Source organism: Scyliorhinus torazame, chromosome 15 (assembly GCF_047496885.1).
Source record: "Scyliorhinus torazame isolate Kashiwa2021f chromosome 15, sScyTor2.1, whole genome shotgun sequence".
NCBI lineage: Eukaryota > Metazoa > Chordata > Chondrichthyes > Carcharhiniformes > Scyliorhinidae > Scyliorhinus > Scyliorhinus torazame.
The window spans coordinates 172,929,557-172,950,275 of NC_092721.1; the positions used below are offsets into that span (position 1 = coordinate 172,929,557).

The window sequence follows — 20,719 nt, forward strand, 5'->3', positions numbered from 1 at the left end:
GCCGATAGCACAAGCTATGGCAAGGCTGGACACGGGAGGCAGGCGAACGGTAAAACGGAGGGAGTTGTCCTGGTGCCTTTTAATCATGGCCCTCTCCCTCGACCCCGTGAGGGAACGGGGAGCGTGACCTCCTGACCGCCCCACCATGTGAGTTGCCGTGCTCTGCATGAACGCATAAGTAGTGAGCTGAACCACGCAGTGTGTAGTCAGCCGTCCCACCTCTCCCAGAGGAAAACAGTCCAACTCCCGCTACCAAATTTACACTTCAGAAAGGAAAGTTCCACCTAATGTCGTGATATTCTTGTTCTTTTCAGCGTTTTCACTGCCAAAGTCAAGTAAACTGCTGCCGGCACACTGATTGGCTTATCCAACACCATATGATAGAGTATTACCTCAGGAGTTGTCAATCGTGCACGACTATTTGGATGGACTTTCCAGTGCTGACCAACATCTCAAAGGAAGTTTGTATTAAGGACTCCAGCGCCAACACAAAATGACATTGGGACTAATGTCCATCTCGGATTTTAGTACATTTGGAAGTATGAAAGAGTCATAAAGCCAGTTAGTAAATATTTTGACAAAATACTGTTGAATTTTATTTCGGGATAGAAATGGTAAAATGTTTTATTTGTTTTAAAAAATTGGTTATCCAGCTGTTCAATATTTTCCACTTAACAATACAATAAATGATGATTCTGAATGTACATTCACACAGTAAAAATATTTTTATTCACAAATATTGCCGGCATGACTATTCATTAAACCAATGTAAATGTAGTCACAAACATTGGCAGCAATACAAGTCTCCTTCTTTGGTGGAATCTATTCATCTTATAATGTGAAAACATAGATAACCACCCAAACCCCCAAATGGATGAAATAAAACTTGAAGGAGGAAAGCAGACTAAGTGTCAAAGATAGGGATGATGTTGAATTGTAACGGTTTATCAAATGATAAGAGAAACAAATGAGGTGAGGCGTTTAAAACTCAATTGTTTAAATCCAGTGAAAGAATGGCCTTAATTTTGCACTCCTCCATGGCTGGTATTTATGCGTGGTGGGGGAGTGGGGATGGGTGTGAAACTTAACACCCCCACACATAAAAACTGTATTAAAAAAACAATTAATGGCCACTTAAGGGTCATTTCCCATCCAGGCCCAATTTTTAGGCTGACGAGAACATTGAACCTCAGTGGGGGGAAAGACCAGAGAAAATCAAAGTTAATCTTGAGCAGGAAGGGAGGGGCGGCACCACCATCAGAAGCCCTCTTTTATAATAATAATAACCTTTATTGTCACAGGTAGGCTTACATTAACACTGCAATGAAGTTACTGTGAAAAGCCCCTAGTCGCCTCACTCTGGCGCCTATTCGGGTACACTGAGGGAGAATTCAGAATGTCCAATTCACCTAACAAGCACATCTTTCAGGGCTTGTGGGGGGAAACCGGAGCACTCGGAGGAAACCCATGCAGACACTTCTGACTGGGGGCAGCCTCCCCTTAAGGCACGGTGACCTCCAGATCTCCCTATCCACCCAGCCTCTCCCCCTGAGACCCCCCTCATAATCCCCTGACCTCCTCTATCCTCACCGCCCTGGGACCCCTTACACTTACCTCATCCTCCGGCTCAGGCAGATTGGTGTAGTTCCTCTTCTGACCACTGCAGCGCTGTTGCTGGGAGGCCTGGGAATAAGACCGAGTAAGGTGCGAAGGTCCAGACTGCAGCCAATCAGTGCTCATTGGAGAGTAGATTGGCCGCGTGGTTGCTCTAGACGACCGGGATGTGTTCCTTGCTGACTCTTCAGATGGCGGGAGGTGATCCCCCACCATCTGAAAAATTGAGACCAATGAGTTAGTGTGAGCGACTGCAATGAGTCATTGGCTTAGAATAGGGGAACTAGATAAACACAAGAGGAATAAAGAATAAGCTGGACAGACAAACCTGATGTCAAAATGAAGATAATATGAAGAACAGATCAGTATGAGGAAGATCAGAGAATGAGCAAAAAAGAATTAAAGAATCAGTAGAAAGAAAATGACTTCAAGTAAATTGATAAAATTGATAGCAGCATAGGGTTAGATTGTAGGAAACATGTTACTCATAATATTTTGGTTATTATTGTGATAATAGACTGTTTCAGCTGACTTTTATTTTTACAATGGCTACCCTGAGGAGAAAGATATTTTCCAGAGTTACCAAGTGTTTGAACGGCCATCAGAGTAAAATGATGTCATGAGATTAAAATATATTTGTTGGAAATTCTCTCCTCAACTATTTTAGTGGTATTAACCCATGAGAAGGCCATTAAAATTGGCAGGTTTGTCAAATGAATGGTTTTATATATGCCTCGCTAATTGGGAAAAAGTATGCTTCACAATGCCAATTGTGATTTCGATGTTAGAATTAAATAATTCCAAAATGTATCCAGGTTCTGTACGTCAATCAACTGACCTACAGGAGCAGGGCAGAGGCTGGGAATTCTGCAACAAGTCCCTCACCTCCTGGCTTCCCAAAACTTGTACCATCTATGAGGCACAAGTCATGGAATACTCTCCACTTGCCTGAATGAGTGCAGCTCCAACAACTCTCAAGAAGTTCAAAACAATCCAGGACAAAGCAGCCAGCTTGATCAACACCCCATCCACCACCTTCACTCCCTCCACCACCGGCATACAGTAGCAGCAGTGAGTACCATCCACAAGACGCACTGCGGCAATGCACCAAGGCTCCTTCAGCAACACCTCCCAAGCCACAACTCTGCCACATTGTGGGACAAGAGCAGCAGATGCATGGGAGCACCGCCGCCCACAAGTTCCCCTAGAAACTCCACATATCACACACCACCCTTACATCGAAATATATCATCAATCCTTGACTGGGTCAAAATCCTGGAATGCCCTCCCTAACAGCAGCGTGGATGTGCCTACACCACAGGGACTGCAGTGGTTCAAGAAGACAGCCCTGCACCAGCTTCTCACGGGCAATTAGGGATGGGCAACAAATGCTGGGTTAGCCAATGATGCCCACATCCCGCGGAAGAAGAATAAATAATTGTGTGCCAATTGATACAAAGAAGGCAAGTGAGACCCAGAGACAGTTCAGTAAATTCTGTTCAATCTGAAATTGGATTCTAAATCAGAGCCTTGTTTGTCTTTTGACCCAAATTTTAATTAAACTGAATTTCTTAAGTGTCTAGTTAGTCTCAGAAGTACCTTGAGATACTATTTGTTGCATCACCCTTGTCTGATGAACTGTGCTTCTGCTAAGCACAGATTCTCCTCTGCATTGAGGTGAAGTAAAGTATTACATTAAAGAGACAGGGAGGTTGCAATTGAAGGAATGGGTTCAAGGAAAAGAGCAAAGAGATTGACAGAGCAAGCGCTGGAATGGAACTACCACCAGGCACCGGCTTAATGGCCAAATGGCCATGGTCTTCACTAAATGATATTTGGTGGGCTATTTTCAACTTGCGTCAAAAGGGGAAGAAAAGTCAGTGCTATTTTGAGGCAATGGCCTCATTCTAATGCTGCCAGCAAGCTCAAGCTCCCCCTGTAGCTTGCCAATTCTGGGAAGAAAGGGAGTCCGCTAGCTCCCATGCAGTGTTGGGTAGAGGCAGTCACAGGGAGGGTCTTGAATACTTTAGGACACATAGGCTCTTGGCCTCCACACCAAACAAAATAGCCACCAGCAGTCCCTTTAAGGGGCCCTGATCAGACAACTCACAACCTGGTACTAAAGAAAGGGGTATGTATGGTGCACACCCTTAGTACCTGAATCTTGCTTTTGGGATCCTACAATTATCATTAGCCATCCAACTTAAACAGCCTCCAGGGTTCCTTTCAGATGGACAGTCTGCCTGACCACCTGAAGATTACTGCCCGGTGTCGGGTATTGTGCAACGGTCAAGGTGTTCCATACATATTTTCAATTGTTGGTTGCTTCCTTTTCCCATTCAAAATTGTGCAACCAGCAGTTGAAAATCACAGCCTTAAGCCCAAGCTTGGCAATAATTCTAAACCCCGTCGCTACTTCCAGCAGCGGTTTGCTTTAGTTCCTCAAGTCCGATTTCTGCGGTATAAACAGAGTGTGTTATGTTCATTCCGCTAATGGTCTTTTTGGCTGAAGGAAGATTGTTCTTATTTTCCACACCATTACCCTTACGCGCCAGCTTACTTCGATATGTCTGCCCACCCAGAACATAAAGAATTGGATCAAGGCAACTGTTTGCACTTGCGAGGGGCCGGGTCAGCTTATACGCTAGGTTAAACGCGTTTAGTTTACTACAGCTCACGTGAAGACTTCTTGAGGAATAGTAAATGGAGCGTGTGATGTGGAACGGTAAGAAGCACAGGACAAAAACAGTGAGTATGGTAATAATCATCTTGATTGACTTTTTCCTGGATCTGGCATATTCAGGGCGGATGCCATTGGGCCGAAGCAGTTTCTTGGCTGTAATTCCATAGCAGATCACAACCACCGTGAAAGGACAACAAAAAAGTAATACCAACTGGACAGCGCTGTAAATCACAAACTGATTAAAATGGATTTGGTTCGTGGTGTCATAGCAAAGGGTAGTGTTACCAATGCCCTCTATGTCGACAAATACAAATATTGGTATCTGGAATGCTATGACGATACCCCAAACAACAATGCATACTATTCGCGTGTATCGCAAGTTTGACCATCTCAGTGACTGCATTGGAAAGCAGATCCCCAGGAATCTATAGATGCTCATACAAGTGAGGAAAAGGATACTGCAGTACAGGTTGGTGTAAAAGAGGAATCGGACAATTTTACACAAAGCTGCCCCAAAGGGCCAGTCGTTGTGTTTTGCGTAGTAGTAGATAAGCAGAGGCAATGATATAGCGTACATGGTGTCTGAGAGAGCTAGGTTGAACATGTAGGTGGTCGATACGTTCCAAGGTCTCATTCGAAAAACAAAGACCCATATTGCAAGAGCATTGAGAACAAGTCCTACCACAAACACTATCCCGTAAGACACTGGAAGCAGAATAGATTTGAAGTCCTCATCAAAAGTACAATTTTGTGGATTCTCATACGTTCCATCCATGTTCAAACCAGGATTGGAGAACTTAAATTTGAATTTGCTGTTTTAAGGGGCAGTGGTCCAACTTCATTTCCGATCCTTTCCAGAGTCCCTGAACAACAAAGAAAGGTTATATTTAAAATGAGAATTTCATTTATTTTATTAGCATTTAATCTTTTATGATATTACATTGTTGTGGATTGACAATAAGGATACCTCAGCGCAATGGATCTTCAATTCCAAAGGATAGGACAGCATGGAATCTAATCCCAAATGGTGGCTTCTTCTTCTGACTTCTGCCGTTATGGAAAATACCAAGAGAAAGCTGGATAAACCCCATAGGAACCTATTGCCACCTAATCACACCAACCAGTACCAATGGCTATGATCATCTGTTTGCCTTCTTGAGTCGGGTAGACACAGGGAAACATGCAGGAAGGATGAAGAGAAAATAGAAAGTAATTATGAAAATAGATTAGTATATTATTGCAAGGAAAGAGGGGGGGGGGGATAGAGAGAGGTGGGGGAGGACTGATTTGCATTCACATTACATTATTCATAACCTCAGGGCATCCCAAAGTACTTTACTGCCAGTGAGGTATTTATTTGAATGTCGTCACTGCTGTAATGTAGGAAATGCAGCAATTAATTTTTGCACTGCAAGGTTTCTCAAACAGCAATGCGATAATGACTGGATCAACTTTTTTTTTCAATTCTTTCATGACATATGGGCGTCGTAGATTACACCTGCAATTTTATTGCCCTGCAGAATGTGGTGGTGAGCTGCCTTCTTGAACTACTGCAGTCCATGTGTAAAAGAGAAATCGGGCAATTTTACACAAAGCTGCCCCAAAGGGCCAGTCATTGTGTTTTGCGTAGTAGTAGATAAGCAGAGGCAACGATATAGTGTACATGGTGCCTGAGAGAGCGGCTTTGTCCTGGATGGTGTAATATAGTCAAGCAGACTCAACATTACCTCATGAAGGGGAAATTTAGAGCACCCAATTATTTTTTTTTCCAATTAAGGGACAATTTAGCGTGGCCAATCCACCTAACCTGCACATCTTTGGGTTGTGGGGGTGAAACCCACGCAGACATGGGGAGAATGTACAAACTCCACACAGACAGTGACCCAGAGCGGGATTCGAACCCAGGTCTTCAGTGCCGCAGTCCCAGTGCTAACCATTGCACCACATGCCACCCTTAAAAACGGCGTACTCAAAGAGTACACCGCACGCCGGTGGGATGGCTTCAGGACTTCAGCTGAGGCCCTCCCCCAATGCTCCGCCCCCGGTGGGCAGACTTGGGCCGATGGTGTGGGACACGTGTCCTCTCAACCTTCGTAAACCTGGCGTGGCGGCTGCGGACAGTGTCCAGCGCGGCCACAGTCGTGGGGGGGGGGGAGGGGGGAGCCACTGGCAGGGGGCCTTTGGCGGTGGCTGGAGGCACTGATGTGGGATGGTCCAAGGATGATGGGCACTATTTGGACACCAGGTCCACACGCAGCCGGCACCATGTTGTATGGAGCAGCCGCCGCCATGCACATGGGCGGCCAAGGACCCAGCCATTCTGCTACCATATCTGATGGTGGCTTTACGTAGCACGGCTGCGAGCCCCCCACTGGGCGGAGCATCGGTGCGGGGGCGCCACCGATGTTTTGGTCGTAAGACCAGATGCTTCCTCCAGACATAGGCACAAAATCGGAGAATCCATCCTCATGTTCTCCTGCCAGAGCTGAATCGCTTCTGGTTTGCACTGGGAGTGGTGCCCAGGAGCGGCTCCCTGTTCCTTGACATCACAATTTATGCATGGCAGAGATCCGGCATTATTCTGTGGCAAATCCTGCTATCGGGCCGCCATTTTGAGTGGGTAGCCCAATAACGAGGTCTGGCAGCTGGCCCCCCTCCTCCTGCAACGCTAATCCTGCCCCTCCCCCCCCCACCCGATGACAGGTAAAGGTATTCTCACCCCACCCCACCCCCACCACGGGAATTGCTGGGGCACCCCCTCCCCACCCACCCCACCCACAGCACGCATTAATGAGGATGATCCGATTCCACAACAGAGACCCCCCCCACCAGACCTCCCATCAGAGGCTCCCCATCAGACTCCCCACCAGAAACCCCAACCAGAAGCCCCCCATATCAGATTACCCCCATCAGTCGGTGGTTAGGAAGGCAAATGCAATGTCAGCATTCATGTCGAGTGGGCTAGAATACAAGACCAAGGATGTACTTCTGAGGCTGTATAAGGCTCTGGTCAGACCCCATTTGGAGTATTGTGAGCAGTTTTGGGCCCCGTATCTTAGGAAGGATGTGCTAGCCTTGGAAAGGCTCTAGAGAAAGTTCACAAGAATCATCCCTGGAATGATGTCGTATGATGAACGGTTGAGGACTTTAGAAGGATGCGAGGAGATCTTACTGAAAGTTACAGGATACTGCGAGGCCTGGATAGAGTGGACGCGATGAGGATGTTTCCTTTAAAACAGAGATGAGAAGGAATTTCTTCAGCCAGAGGGTGGTGAATCTGTGGAACTCTGCCGCAGAAGGCTGTGGAGGCCAAATCACTGAGTACCTTTAATAAGACAGAGATAGATAGGTTCTTGATTAATAAGGGGATCAGGGGTTATGGGGAGAAGGCAGGAGAATGGGGATCAGAAAAATATCAGCCATGATTGAATGGAGGAGCAGACTCGATGGGCCGAGTGGTCTAATTCTGCTCCCATGTCTTATGATCTTAAACCCTAATATTAGAGAACCCCCCATATCAGAGATCCCCATATCCCAAAAAAAACATAAAAGAGAACCCCTATATCAGAGAACCCCCAATAACAGAACTCGCCATAACGAAGAACCCCGCCACCGCTATAGAGCAGTCCAGGCAGAAACAGTGAAAGAAAATCACTGTTTTATCACTCACCTGTCCCTTTCACCTGCTGCCTCAGTCAGACATCTGGAAAGCAACAGCTGTATCTTCATAGAAAGCGGAAACACAACACAAGGCTTTAAATCCCCTCAGATACTTTGATCTGCAAGGCTTTTATTCACTTCAGAGAGAAATGGCTTTTAGTAGGCTGTAATTGTCAGCTTCCAGGCAGCCAGGTGTCTGGATTGTTTACTTTCATTTCCTTTCATTATTGAATGGATTTCAAGTAACCTATTGTGAACCTAACCATGATGTTTATAAACATCCAGCTGTGATTGACAGCTTATGACCACATCAAAAGCAGTTACTTGCTTTATGCTAGAAAAAGAGGGCGTGAAAGCACTTAACTCCCAGATGTTTATAAATATTGTGGTTGTTATATCGGGAAACAAAGCACCGATTTTCACACGTGCAGCAATGTCCCAAAATTAAAACCAGCAAATTAATATTTAGGCTCAAACTCCGCATGGTTATTGATGCATGGAGGGAAGTTGGACGCAAGAGGCCGAACAGGGGTACCAAATCAGGCGGGACCCAGAAGAATCAGTTCTTTGCGTAGAAGAAGAGTTGCTGCAAATATCAACAGGAAGGTTAACAGGTTAGGACATTATTAGTACTGGTGAACTAAAACCAAAAATGAAGCCGATTACCAATGGTCATGGGAGATAAATCCAATTAAGCTTCTCGCAATTGTATTTCCCAAATGTAATGCACAATTTGTTGATTCATTGTGAGTTCCATTTTGTGGCACAATCACCAGTCGTGGATAATATCACAACAATTTCCTATTTGCTGGTATTTCGGCACGGGGCTGCGGAGAATCCAGCCCAGTTAATCTGGATGGAAGTAAATCAGGGCACTTATTGTTTAACATTGTGGTCTGCTAATTTATACTGGTAGTGAGAGAATAGGGTTAATGAAACTTTTCAGTTAATGATGCAATCACATTTAACTTGTTAGCGGGAAAATAGCGAGGATTGACCAAGATTCTCCATTCGACGCCTCTCTCATCAGGAATCCATTTCCATTTGATTAACGAGCTGGAAGCCCAATTCACCACTTCCCCATTACGCACCAATCTCCATAGCACGAAATCCTCGAGGCGGGCTTTGGTGCAAGTTTGCAAAGGTGTGGCCCTGATACAGTGGGCCTGAAGGAGTGTCAAGGGAGTCAGTGTATAACTGAGGTGCCCTCCCAAAGTGTATCAGAAGCCCCCTCCCCCACAACGCTAATCCTGCCCCTTCCCAAACTTGCGCTGACAAGTAGGGGCTAACCATAATGTTATAAACACGCTTGCTATGAATAACAGTTCCTCACCAGATCAAAAGGAGCTAAGTGTTTTCACTTCCTCTCTTTCTCAGCAGAAAGAACTTAGCTGCTTTTGATAAGGTGAGGAGATGCCAATCATAGCAAGACCTTTCATAAACATTGTGATTAGCATCAAAACAGTAAATTGAGATGTATTCAAGCCTGAAAGGAAATATAAATAAACAAGCCCCCTAAGCAGCTGTGTCTGTACAAATAAAACTGTCAATCAGTGGCTAGTACAGTTTATTGCTATATGAAATTGAATGGATTATTTGCACATAAGAAACATAAGAACTCGGAGCAGGAGTAGGCCATCTGGCCCTTCGAGCCTGCTCCGCCATTCAATGAGATAATGGTTGATCTTTTGTGGGCTCAGCTTCACTTACCCACCCGAACTCCAAAGCTCTTTATTCCCTTATTCTTCAAAAAACTATCTATCTTTATCTTGAAAACATTTAATAAAGGATCCTCAACTGCTTCACTGGGCAAGGAATTCCATAGATTCACAACCCTTTGGGTGAAGAGGTTCCTCCTAAACTCAGTCCTAAATCTACTTCCCCTTATTTTGAGGCTATGCCTCCTAGTTCTGCTTTCACCCGCAAGTGGAAACAACTCCCCCGCATCTATCCTATCTATTCCCTTCATAATTTTATATGTTGCAAGAAGATCCCCCTCATCCTTCTAAATTCCAATGAGTACAGTCCCAGTTGACTCAAACTCTCGTCGTAATCCAACTCCCTCAACTCTGGGATTAACCTAGTGAATCTCCTCTGCACACCCTCCAGCGCTAGTACGTCCTTTTTCAGATAAGGAGACCAAAACTGAACACAATACTCCAGGTGTGGCCTCACTAACACCTTATACAGTTGCAGCATAACCTCCCTAGTCTTAAACTCCATCCCTCTAGCAATGAAGGACAAAACTCCATTTGCCTTCTTAATCACCTGTTGCATCTGTAAACCAACGTTTTGCGACTCATGCACTAGGACACCCAGATCCCTCTGCACAGCAGCATGTTTTAATATTTTATCATTTAAATAATAATCCCTTTTGCTGCTATTCCTACCAAAACCTCACATTTGTCAACATTGTATTCCATCTGCCAGAACCTAGCCCATTCACTTAAACTATCCAAATCCCGCTGCAGACTTCCAGTATCCTCTGCACATTTTGCTCTACCACTCATCTTAGTGTCATCTGCAAACTTGGACACATTGCACTGGTCCCCAACTCCAAATCATCTATGTAAATTGGCTTTTGAAGAAGCCTCTGACACTTGTAACAACTGCTGCCTTAAACACATTTGTCTGAGGCAGCAGAGGTTAGGGAAGGGTAAGTGAAAATGCAATAATTTTTCACTCTACTGCTTGGACTCCTTTCAGCTTTCAGAAAAGGGTGACTGATGGGGGTCCCTGATGGGGGTCTCTGATGGGGGGTCCAGGAAGGGGGGTTCTATGATAGGGGTCTCTGCTGGGGGGGGGGGGTCTCTGATAGGGGTTCTGATTGAGGGTCTCAGATGGGGTTTCTGATGGGTGGGTCTGATGGGGGGATTCTGATGGAGGGGTCAGATGAGAGAGGTCAGGGCATCCGCATATGTGCGTGCGGTGGGAGGGTGGTGACCCGTTATTCCCATGGTGGGCGGGAGGGCGGAGGATGACCCTACTTGTCAACGGTGGAGTCCATTAGCAATTTTCTGCTGGTGGAAGCACTTAGGCTCCAGAACGGAGAATCTCAGCCGTTGCGTCTAAAAATTACCCAAGAAATGTTTGATATTTTCCTTTCTTTCAAGTAACAAATTCTCAGCCTGCATACAATCCTAGACAGTGACCATCCTCATTCTCTGAACTATCTTCTTTTTTTTTTAAATATGTTTTATTGAAATTTTTTTCCCAAACAACAATTTTTCCCCTCTTACAAAGCAAACGCAACAATAACAATACAAAAATTTTTAACAATACACAAGTAACAAAACCCCTTTATCTTTGACCTAAACTAAACTAACCCCCACCCCTCCCCCTTCCCCCTGGGTTGCTGCTGCTGGTCATCTGTCTTCCCTCTAACGTTCCCCTAGGTAGTCGAGAAATGGCTGCCACCGCCTGGTGAACCCTTGAGCCGATCCTCTCAGGGCAAACTTTATCTGCTCCAGTTTAATGAACCCCGCCATATCATTTACCCAGGCCTCCAGTCCGGGGGGTTTCGCCTCCTTCCACATGAGTAGGATCCTGCGCCGGGCTACTAGGGACGCAAAGGCCACAACGTCGGCCTCTTTCGCCTCCTGCACTCCCGGCTCTTCCGCAACTCCAAATAGAGCTAACCCCCAGCCTGGTTTGACCCGGGCCTTCACCACCCGCGAAATCACTCCCGTCACTCCCTTCCAATACCCTTCCAGTGCCGGGCACGCCCAAAACATATGTGCGTGGTTTGCCGGGCTCCCGCCACACCTCCCACACTTGTCCTCCACTCCAAAGAACCTGCTCAATCTTGCTCCCGTTATGTGTGCTCTATGTAGCACCTTAAATTGAATCAGGCTAAGCCTGGCGCATGAGGAAGAGGAGTTTACCCTGCTTAGGGCATCAGCCCACATACCCTCCTCTATCGCCTCCCCTAGTTCTTCTTCCCACTTTCCTTTTAGTTCGCCCACCAACTCCTCCCCCTCTTCCCTCATCTCTCGGTAAATCTCTGACACCTTGCCCTCTCCGACCCACACCCCTGAAAGCACCCTGTCCTGTATCCCCTGTGTCGGGAGCAACGTAAATTCCCTCACCTGTTGTCTAGTAAACGCCCTCACCTGCATATATCTCAAGAAATTTCCCCGGGGCAACTTATACTTTTCCTCCAATGCTCCCAAGCTCGCAAAAGTCCCATCTATAAATAAATCTCCCACCCTCCTAATTCCCAACTGGTACCAGCTCTGAAATCCTCCATCCATTCTTCCTGGGGCGAACCTATGGTTGTTCCTGATTGGGGACCCCACCAGGGCTCCCTGCACCCCTCTCTGTCGCCTCCACTGTCCCCAGATATTCAATGTTGCCGCCACCACCGCATTCGTGGTAAATTGTTTAGGTGAGATCGGTAGCGGCGCCGTCACCAGCGCCTCTAAACACGTCCCTTTACAGGACTTTCTCTCCAGTCTTTTCCACGCCGCTCCCTCACCCTCCATTATCCATTTACATATCATTGCTACATTGGCGGCCCAATAGTAATCGCCCAAGTTCGGTAGTGCCAATCCTCCTCTGTCCCTACTACGCTGAAGGAACCCCCTCCTTACTCTCGGAACTTTCCCTGCCCACACGAAGCTCGTGATGCTCCTGTCTATTTTATTAAAAAAGGTCTTGGTGATTAGTATAGGGAGACATTGAAATACAAATAAGAACCTCGGGAGGACCATCATCTTAATTGCTTGCACCCTGCCCACCAGCGATAGAGTTGAAATACAAATAAGAACCTTGAAATACAAATAAGAACCTTGAAATACAAATAAGAACCCTCTGAACTATCTTCTTGACCAGGGCTTACGGGAATATAAACTTGCAAAACATCTGAATACAATACCAACAGTCCCAGACCTCTGATTCATTCAACAATTCTCCATTTCTCAGCTGCAAAGATCTGGGCCAATATATTCAAATAGTGTTGTGCAATGCATTATGTCATTTCCCATCATTTCCCATGATACATTCATGTGTGATCACTGAAAAACATTTCCTCGCTATGGCCAAGTTCTCCTAAAAACTAACTACCAGCCGTGCATAGATCATTTCTCACACAGGCATTTGAGAATATCAGGCATTAGCAGTCATTACAGGGAATCGCTAATGCATTATTAGCTCATTAGACCCTACTGATCCATGCCTGTGTTTATACTCTCCATGCACCGTCTCTGATTCTTAATTACCACTTCCAATCGATTCCAAAGCCCTCAGCTCCCTCCTCCCTGATCACAGAATCACTGGAGTGCAGAAAGAGGCCATTCAGCCTATCGATTCAGCAACAACTTTGCAAAGCACCCATCCTAGGCACATGCCCCACCCTATCCCCGTAACCCAGTAACCCTTCCTAACCTTTTGGACACTAAGGGGCAATTTACCATGGCAAATGCACCTAACCTGTACATTTTTGGCCTGTAGGAGGAAACTCAAACACCCGAAAGAAACCCACACAGACACAGAGGGAATGTGCAAACTCCACACAGTCATCCGAGGCCGGAATTGAACCCGGGTCCCTGATACTGTGCGGCAGCAGCGCTAACCACTGAGCCACCGTGCTGCCCTCTGCCTCACGCATGCATCAAGCCTTCCTTTATCTATGTCACTGCTATCTACATTACTCCATTTGGCAACAAGTGCCACATTTCAAGCAAGTTCTTCATTTGATCTTTTGGTGATATTTCAGATATTTATGTTCCCTTATTCTAGACTCGTGCACATGTGAAAACAGTTTCTCCACATCTATCCTATAGAGCCCTGTCATAATTTAATAAACCTTCATTCAGGATAGACCCTGAGAAAAGAGCCGACTCAATTTTCCCTGATGGTTGCCTCCTCTCAAATTTGTAAATCTTTGCTGGTTTTATATAAATTTAAGATTACCTCACCACTTCCGTAGGCTATTTCTCTGGAGTTCCAGTAATGCTATCAATTATTTCATGGTCCTTGGGGCGAGAAATAAATCTGTTCAGCAGAACACTGCCATCTTATATATATGCAGATTAAAACATATCTATCATCATCATCCATCTATCTAGATGACTTGCGTTTTAGCTGAAACTCTTACAAAAGTTAGTCATTCATCTCAGCAACAACTCTCAGGAGGTTGATTGCATGCAGTATATCGCAAACTACATTTAAAATGTCTATTTCTTTTCCTGGGCCCGTACACATCCTCCCTTCTCTGATCACAAGATGATCAATTATTTTGCCTAACGTTGCCATCATCATCAGGAAAAGCCATATGCCCTCCTGGTAGTTAAAGGAACCATTCCCTACCCCCTCGCAGCACCAAATAAAAACCTAAAAGAAATGGAAGTCTTTAAACCAGATAGAAACATTTCAGTTCTGTCCTGAAACGCCGTGAGCTGCATTTTCACTTTGGGGAAGGGATACAGGAACCTGCCTGTTGCGAACAGGGACTTGAACCTGCTTCTGAGAGGAAACAGTCGCTGATCTGGGATTTTGACTGGCATTAATTGGCATGGAGGCAGGTCCCCTGTTCAATTAAGGACAGCGGATGGCAATGCCACTTAGGGGGAATCATAGGTTTGACCCGGGAAGTTTGGATGGGAGGTTTCGAAGCTGGGAGGAGAGGGGGTATCAAGGTAATAAAAGATCTGTTCCTGGCGGGACGTTTTGCGAGGTTGGGGGTGAAGTACGGATTAGCGCAAGAGGAAGGGTTTAGGTGAGGCACCATCAATTGCACAAAGACTAAAGTTGGGTACAACTGTGGCTTTATTACAGTCAGATGCGTGGCCTCCTGCTGCAGCTGGCGAAATGGCAGGGCACTGGAGGTCATGCATATTTATACAGTTCTCCGTGGGCGGAGCCAGCCGGCAGGAGCTACCGGCGAACCTGTACTGCAAGTCCTACCTTACATCTCCTATCACAGTGGTTCACCACATTCACCCCCTGTTAAAAATGAGTCCGGCGGGGGTGACGTGAAACTATATACAATTATGTACAGTGGTAGGGAAAGAAAAGTCCACGTTGACGGTCCGGAGTCCATCAAAGGTTCAGCCAGTCTGGTGCTTTGGTGCTTCGTTGGGAGCGACGTAACGGTGGCGGCGGTGCTGATGCTGGCCAGTCATCGGGGAACACCGGAAGCGTGCAGAAGACTTCTTCGTCCTCTTGTGCGGAAAAGGGGAGGGGGGGATGCTCTGGTGGGGTCAATATTGGCGGCGCGGTGGGAGGTGGGGGGGTGGGGCGCATTGGTGGGGGGTGTGTTGGGGTGGAACATGACGGTGCCAGGTACCTGAGTGAGACAGTATCTTGGCGGCCGTCGGGGAACTCAACGTAGGCATATTGAGGGTTGGCATGGAGCTGGTGAACCCTGTCCACCAAGGGGTCCGCCTTGTGAAGTCGGACGTGCCTACGGAGAAGGACCGGTCCTGGAGCAGTGAGCCAAGTCGGGAGCGACACCCCGGATGTGGACTTTCTTGGGAAGGTAAAAACACGTTCATGGGGTGTGTTATTAGTGGCGGTGCACAAAAGTGACCGGATGGAGTGTAGAGCGTCAGGGAGGACCTCCTGCCAGCAAGAGGCTGGGAGGTTCCTGGACCGTAGGGCTACCTGGATGGCCCTCCAAACCGTCCCATTCGCCTGTTCTACTTGCCCGTTTCCCCGGGGGTTGTAGCTGGTCGTCCTGCTGGAGGCTATACTCCTGCTGAGCAGGAACTGACGCGGCTCATCGCTCATGAATGAGGATCCTCGAAGCGAGCTGCGGGTAGCCATCGGATGCTTCGGGTGGCGAGCATGTGCGGTTCCGATGTCGGGATGTCCGGGGTCCCTGTGGGGGACAAGATGGCGGCGCCCATGCTGCACATATTGCGGGGTCAGGACAAGATGGCGGCGCCCATGGGGCGCACGTGGCCGAAGGGGGACAAGATGGCGGCGCCCATTGGTCGCACATGGACCCCGGGAAGAGAAGATGGCGGCTCCCATTGTGCGTCTGGCGTGGGGAAGGGGGCGAAAGCGGGCGCGATCGCAGCGACTGCGTGGGCCTGGCACACAGCCGCGAAGTGGCCTTTTTTACTGCAGGCTTTACAAACTGCAGTGCGGGCCGGGCAGTGTTGGCGGGGGTGCTTCTGCTGACCGCAGAAGTCGCAGCGGGGACCCCCGGGGTGCGCGGATCGGCGTGCGGCGCAGGCGTATTGGGAAGGCAGGGCCCCGGCTGAGGAGGTCGTCGGCGGGGTTCAGGGGGGGGTAGGAGGTAGAAGGGTGGGCAGCGCGGCGTGAGGGGTACGATTGTATGTTACGGGATGCAACCGTCAAGGAGAGCGCCACGGTTTTCATCTCCGCCAGTTCGAGCGAGGCCCCTTCCAGTAATCGTTCTCGGATGCGGTCCGACCCAATCCCCGTCACGAAGGCATCGCTCACGAGGAGATTTGCGTGTTCGGCGGCCGTAACGGCCTGACTGTTACAGTCCCGGACAAGTGGAATTAGGGCCTGCAGAAGTCTTCGATGGACTCACCAGGTAGTTGCGAGCGGGTGGCGAGTACATGCCTGGCGAAGAACATGTTCGCCTTCTGCGCGTAGTGTTCCTTAAGGAGTTCCATTGCTTTTGTGTAATTCGTGGCTTCTTGGATCAACGGGAACACGCTGGATCTCAGTCTGGAGTACAGGACGTTTATCTTCTGAGCCGCCGTTGGCTCGGGGTCTGCAGCCTTGATGTAGGCCTCAAAACATGCTAGCCAGTGAGTAAAGTAATTTCTGGCATCGGGCGAGTCCGGATCCAGCTGCAGGTGACCGGGCTTAATTCTGATATCCATTCTGTGGAAAGTCTGACTGTAATAAATTGATGCACGATCAATTGCACAAAGACTAAAGTTGGGTACAACTGTGGCTTTATTACAGTCAGATGCGTGGCCTCCTGCTGCAGCTGGTGAAATGGCAGGGCACTGGAGGTCATGTATATTTGTACAGTTCTTCGTGGGCGGAGCCAGCTGGCAGGAGCTACCGGCGAACCTGTAGTGCAGGTCCTACCTTACATCCCCTAATACAGTGGTTAACCACATTAGGCACCTGCAAACCCGAGACTTTGTAAGGAAGGAGTTTCCGAGCTTCCTGATAGCGCCGGACCCCTTATTGTTGGAGCACATATTGTTGGCAGGGGGGTTGGAAAAGGGGGTGGTGTCGGCGATTTGCAGGAAGATTTAGGAAAAGAATAGGGTGTCCATGGAAAGGATTAAGGACAAGTGGGAAGAAGAGTTGGGTGAAGTAATAGAAGGTCCGTGGTGTGAGGTGCTACGAAGGGTGACTGCCTCAACCTCATGCGCGAGGTTGGAGCTGGCTCTTTGAGGGGTGGAGGATGCCTGCGAGCTGCGTGGGAGGGGTCTGCAAATGATGTACGTATGTTTTGATCCTGCCCTAAGCTGGACAGGTATTGGAGGAAGGCTTTTGACATCATCTCGTGGGCGTTACATGTGCACTTGGAACTGGGTCCCGACGAGGCCATTCTCGTGGTGTCGGACCGGCCTGGGCTGCAGGCAGATGCGGGTGCAGATGTTTTAGCCTTCACCTCGCTGATTGCCTGGAGGGGAGTCCAGCTGGGGTGGAGATCAGCTTTTCCACCCTGTGCCGTGGCGTGGCGGGGGGGACCTACCTGCTGGAGTTCTTGACCCTGGAGAAGGTGAAATTTGAGCTAAGGGGGTTGGGGTGAAGGAGGGGTTCCACAATTCATTTGGGTTTGTTTAAATTGCACTTTCTGGAACTTGTTGCCATTGAACACTGGGGGTGGGTTTGGTTTGGTTTTTTTATGTTTCTTAACTTATTTTTGGAATGCACGAGTCGATGCTTCAGGCTATATTGACGGGGCTGTTTTTGTGGTTGTTTCTTTGCTTTTCTTTTGTTGTTTGTATGGTGAAAATGATGAAAAAGTGGAGAATAAAAAGATTTAAAATAAGGACAGTGGACGACGCTCTCAAAGCTCAGGCGCCAATCAGAGCTCTCGGCAGTACTAGGTAAGTAACGAAGAGCATGCTTCAGTTAGCCGCTTTCTTTTTTAAAAATGCAATTAAAAATACAAAAAAGCTGTCAGGCCCTCACTGGGGAGGGGGGTGGGGGAATTTCTTTACAGTGCAGTCCTTGGTCACACAGTGTGAGGTGGGGGGCGGCGGAGGGGAGACTGCCTGTTGGAGCACTGGATCCCCAGGGCCTGCTTCTATGCGTCTGACTCCATGTCAATCTGTCGCCATCACATCAGGGGACTAGAGGTTGACTGGTAAAATCCTACACGGCTTCCTTAACTTACCTCTATCAATGCTCTTAACGAGCCCAATTGGCAGCCTGGCTTATGGGAACACGAAGGCCTGCCTGCCCCAAACCCATTGTGACAAAATGGCCGACGCCATGGGAATAGGAAATACAGCCCTTGGTGGTATTTTTGGGCCCTGTTGGCCTAAAGATCCTGGCCTCGGCATGGCCTCATAATACTGCCCTAAATGTTTGTTGAATAGAAGAGGTGACATACCCACAAGACTTTCTTTGTCCATATCTGTCTTGTAAACAGCATTTGGAATTTTGTTTATTTGTTCATGGGATGTTGGGCATCGCTGGCTGGGCCAGTATTTATTGCCCATCCCTGAGGGCAGTTAAGACTCAACCACATTACTGTGGGTCTGGAGTCAAATGCAGGCCAGAACAGGAAAGGATAGCAGATTTCCTTCCCTAAAGTGCATTAGTGAATCAGATGAGTTATTTTGCAATATCAGATCATTGTTTTTTGTTAGCAGACAGCTGGAACTGATGATGCCACATCTCTGGCATATAGGGTTGCCAGGATTCGTCTGGAGTCTCCAGGAATTGAAGATCAATCTCTAGGACACTGCTATGTGCAACTCTCAAAAAAAATCAAAGAGACGTTAAAAGATTCCTGCGGGTTTCTCTGTCAGTGGTCGCCGGAACTGGGAAACGTGATTGGATAGAGAACCACTCCGGGAGGCGAAAATCATGGCCGGCCCCCCCAAGATAGATATGGACAGCATGCCATGCTCCGGTGCCTCGACAGGGACGTCAATGCAGCATGCCATGCTCCGGTGCCTCGACAGGGACGTCAATGCATCATGCCATGCTACAGTGCCTCGACAGGGATGTCAATGCAGCATGCCATGCTCCAGTGCCTCGACAGGGACATCAATGCAGCATGCCATGCTCCCGTGCCTCGACAGGGACGTCAATGCAGCATGCCATGCTCCCGTGCCTCGACAGGGACGTCAATGCAGCATGCCATGCTCCGGTGCCTCGACAGGGATGTCAATGCAGCATGCCATGCTCCGGTGCCTCGACAGGGATGTCAATGCAGCATGCCATGCTCCGGTGCCTCGACAGGGATGTCAATGCAGCATGCCATGCTCCGGTGCCTCGACAGGGATGTCAATGCAGCATGCCATGCTCCGGTGCCTCGACAGGGATGTCAATGCAGCATGCCATGCTCCGGTGCCTCGACAGGGACATCAATGCAGTCTACTCAGCATGCACAGTAAACACCGTTGGCATATCACTAACTGGCCTGATGCGGTATTCTCTGGGGCCTCAGGGATGCTCCACCCCCGCCAGGAGGTATTACCAACAGCGACTTTCACTTGTGGTTTTAAAAATCGTGAAACTGGTGCCGTGGCTGCTGAGGGAGACAGAGGGGGTACGGAAAGTGTCTAGCATCGCTATAGTGTGCTGACAGTTGTGCCGTTGGGTGGGAGGTGGGCCATGGGGTCGGGGTGGATGGGCATGGAATGCCATTGCCGCAGCCTGCAAGTCAGCCATGCGGCTGCTGACTGCCCACTGTGAACTTAGCGTCCCACCCACTTGCAGCTTCTGGCCCCAGCCGACCCATCAATCGGATGGACACGCTCCAGTGTAAACAGTGCCATCTTGTTGGCTGAAATGAGTGTGTGTGACATGTGGGGAGTTATTATGCGGCTGCAGCTTGTCAGCCTCTAGAATGCCAATCCCGACCCCAGCGAATCCAACACCGTTTTTCATTGGAATCGCTCGTGTTCCACTTGACATCGGTGCTAGCCCATTACCGGTTCCGGAATTGCCCTGGGACCGGCACCAATTTTGCTGTCGTAGTAGTCCACCGATTCTGTCCCAGCGTCAACACTTACGGTGGGATTCTCTGTCAGCGGGATCCTCCGCTGCACCAGCAGCATGCCCACAGGTTTCCCGACAGTGTAGGATGGCCACAATGGGAAACGCCATTGGCCGGCTGCCAGAACAGAGGATCCCGCTGCTGGCGGGGGCTCGCCGTACTGGAAAATGGATCTGGCTGGATGAAGAATCCGCCTTTAGTCTCTGGAAAGGAGATTCCAGCCCAGCGTTTTTAAAAAATTCTTTGAACATTTCTCTTTACCAGATATATAAATATTGAACATGGGGAGAAAAACAGCTGCTTGGCTGACAGTCAAGTATCATCCAATTGGGCAATTAACCTTTTTGCTTTCCAATTGTCGTAGGAAGGCAGTACGTCACAAGGATAGATGTGTTGGCCAACTAATGGCTGGAGTGGGGGGGAAAGGCATGTAATGAAATATCCAGGAATACATTTAATCACAGTTAGCAACCTTACTGACATAGCACTAGGATGTCTTAATTCAGTGTTTCCCAAACCTTTCCCCACTGTGACCCTTTTTTAATGATTGTAAATTGATATGACCCATGTGACAGCGAGGGGGGCCTTGTTTTGGGGGGGGGGGGTTAGGAGGTTGCTGATAGTTGTGAGACGAGGGTGCT

General features: G+C 48.2%; 1 protein-coding gene across 3 annotated transcripts in view; it reads right to left on the reverse strand.

The window, feature by feature from the left end:
- Window positions 1–593: 593 nt before the first annotated feature.
- Window positions 594–20,719, reverse strand: part of LOC140391991 (P2Y purinoceptor 2-like) — a 43,724-nt gene continuing 23,598 nt past the window's right edge. The window contains exons 2-3 of one of the 3 annotated variants that reach the window (XM_072477110.1): window positions 7,470–7,622; window positions 594–5,160 (exon numbers count right to left, since the gene is read on the reverse strand). In XM_072477110.1, coding sequence (XP_072333211.1) covers window positions 4,014–5,072 — 1,059 coding nt within the window. In that variant the 5' untranslated portion in view covers window positions 5,073–5,160; window positions 7,470–7,622 and the 3' untranslated portion in view covers window positions 594–4,013. Of the gene's footprint in view, window positions 5,161–5,264; window positions 5,341–7,469; window positions 7,623–20,719 lie in introns of those variants that run through there. The other 2 variants (XM_072477112.1, XM_072477111.1) reach the window with 2 other exon arrangements.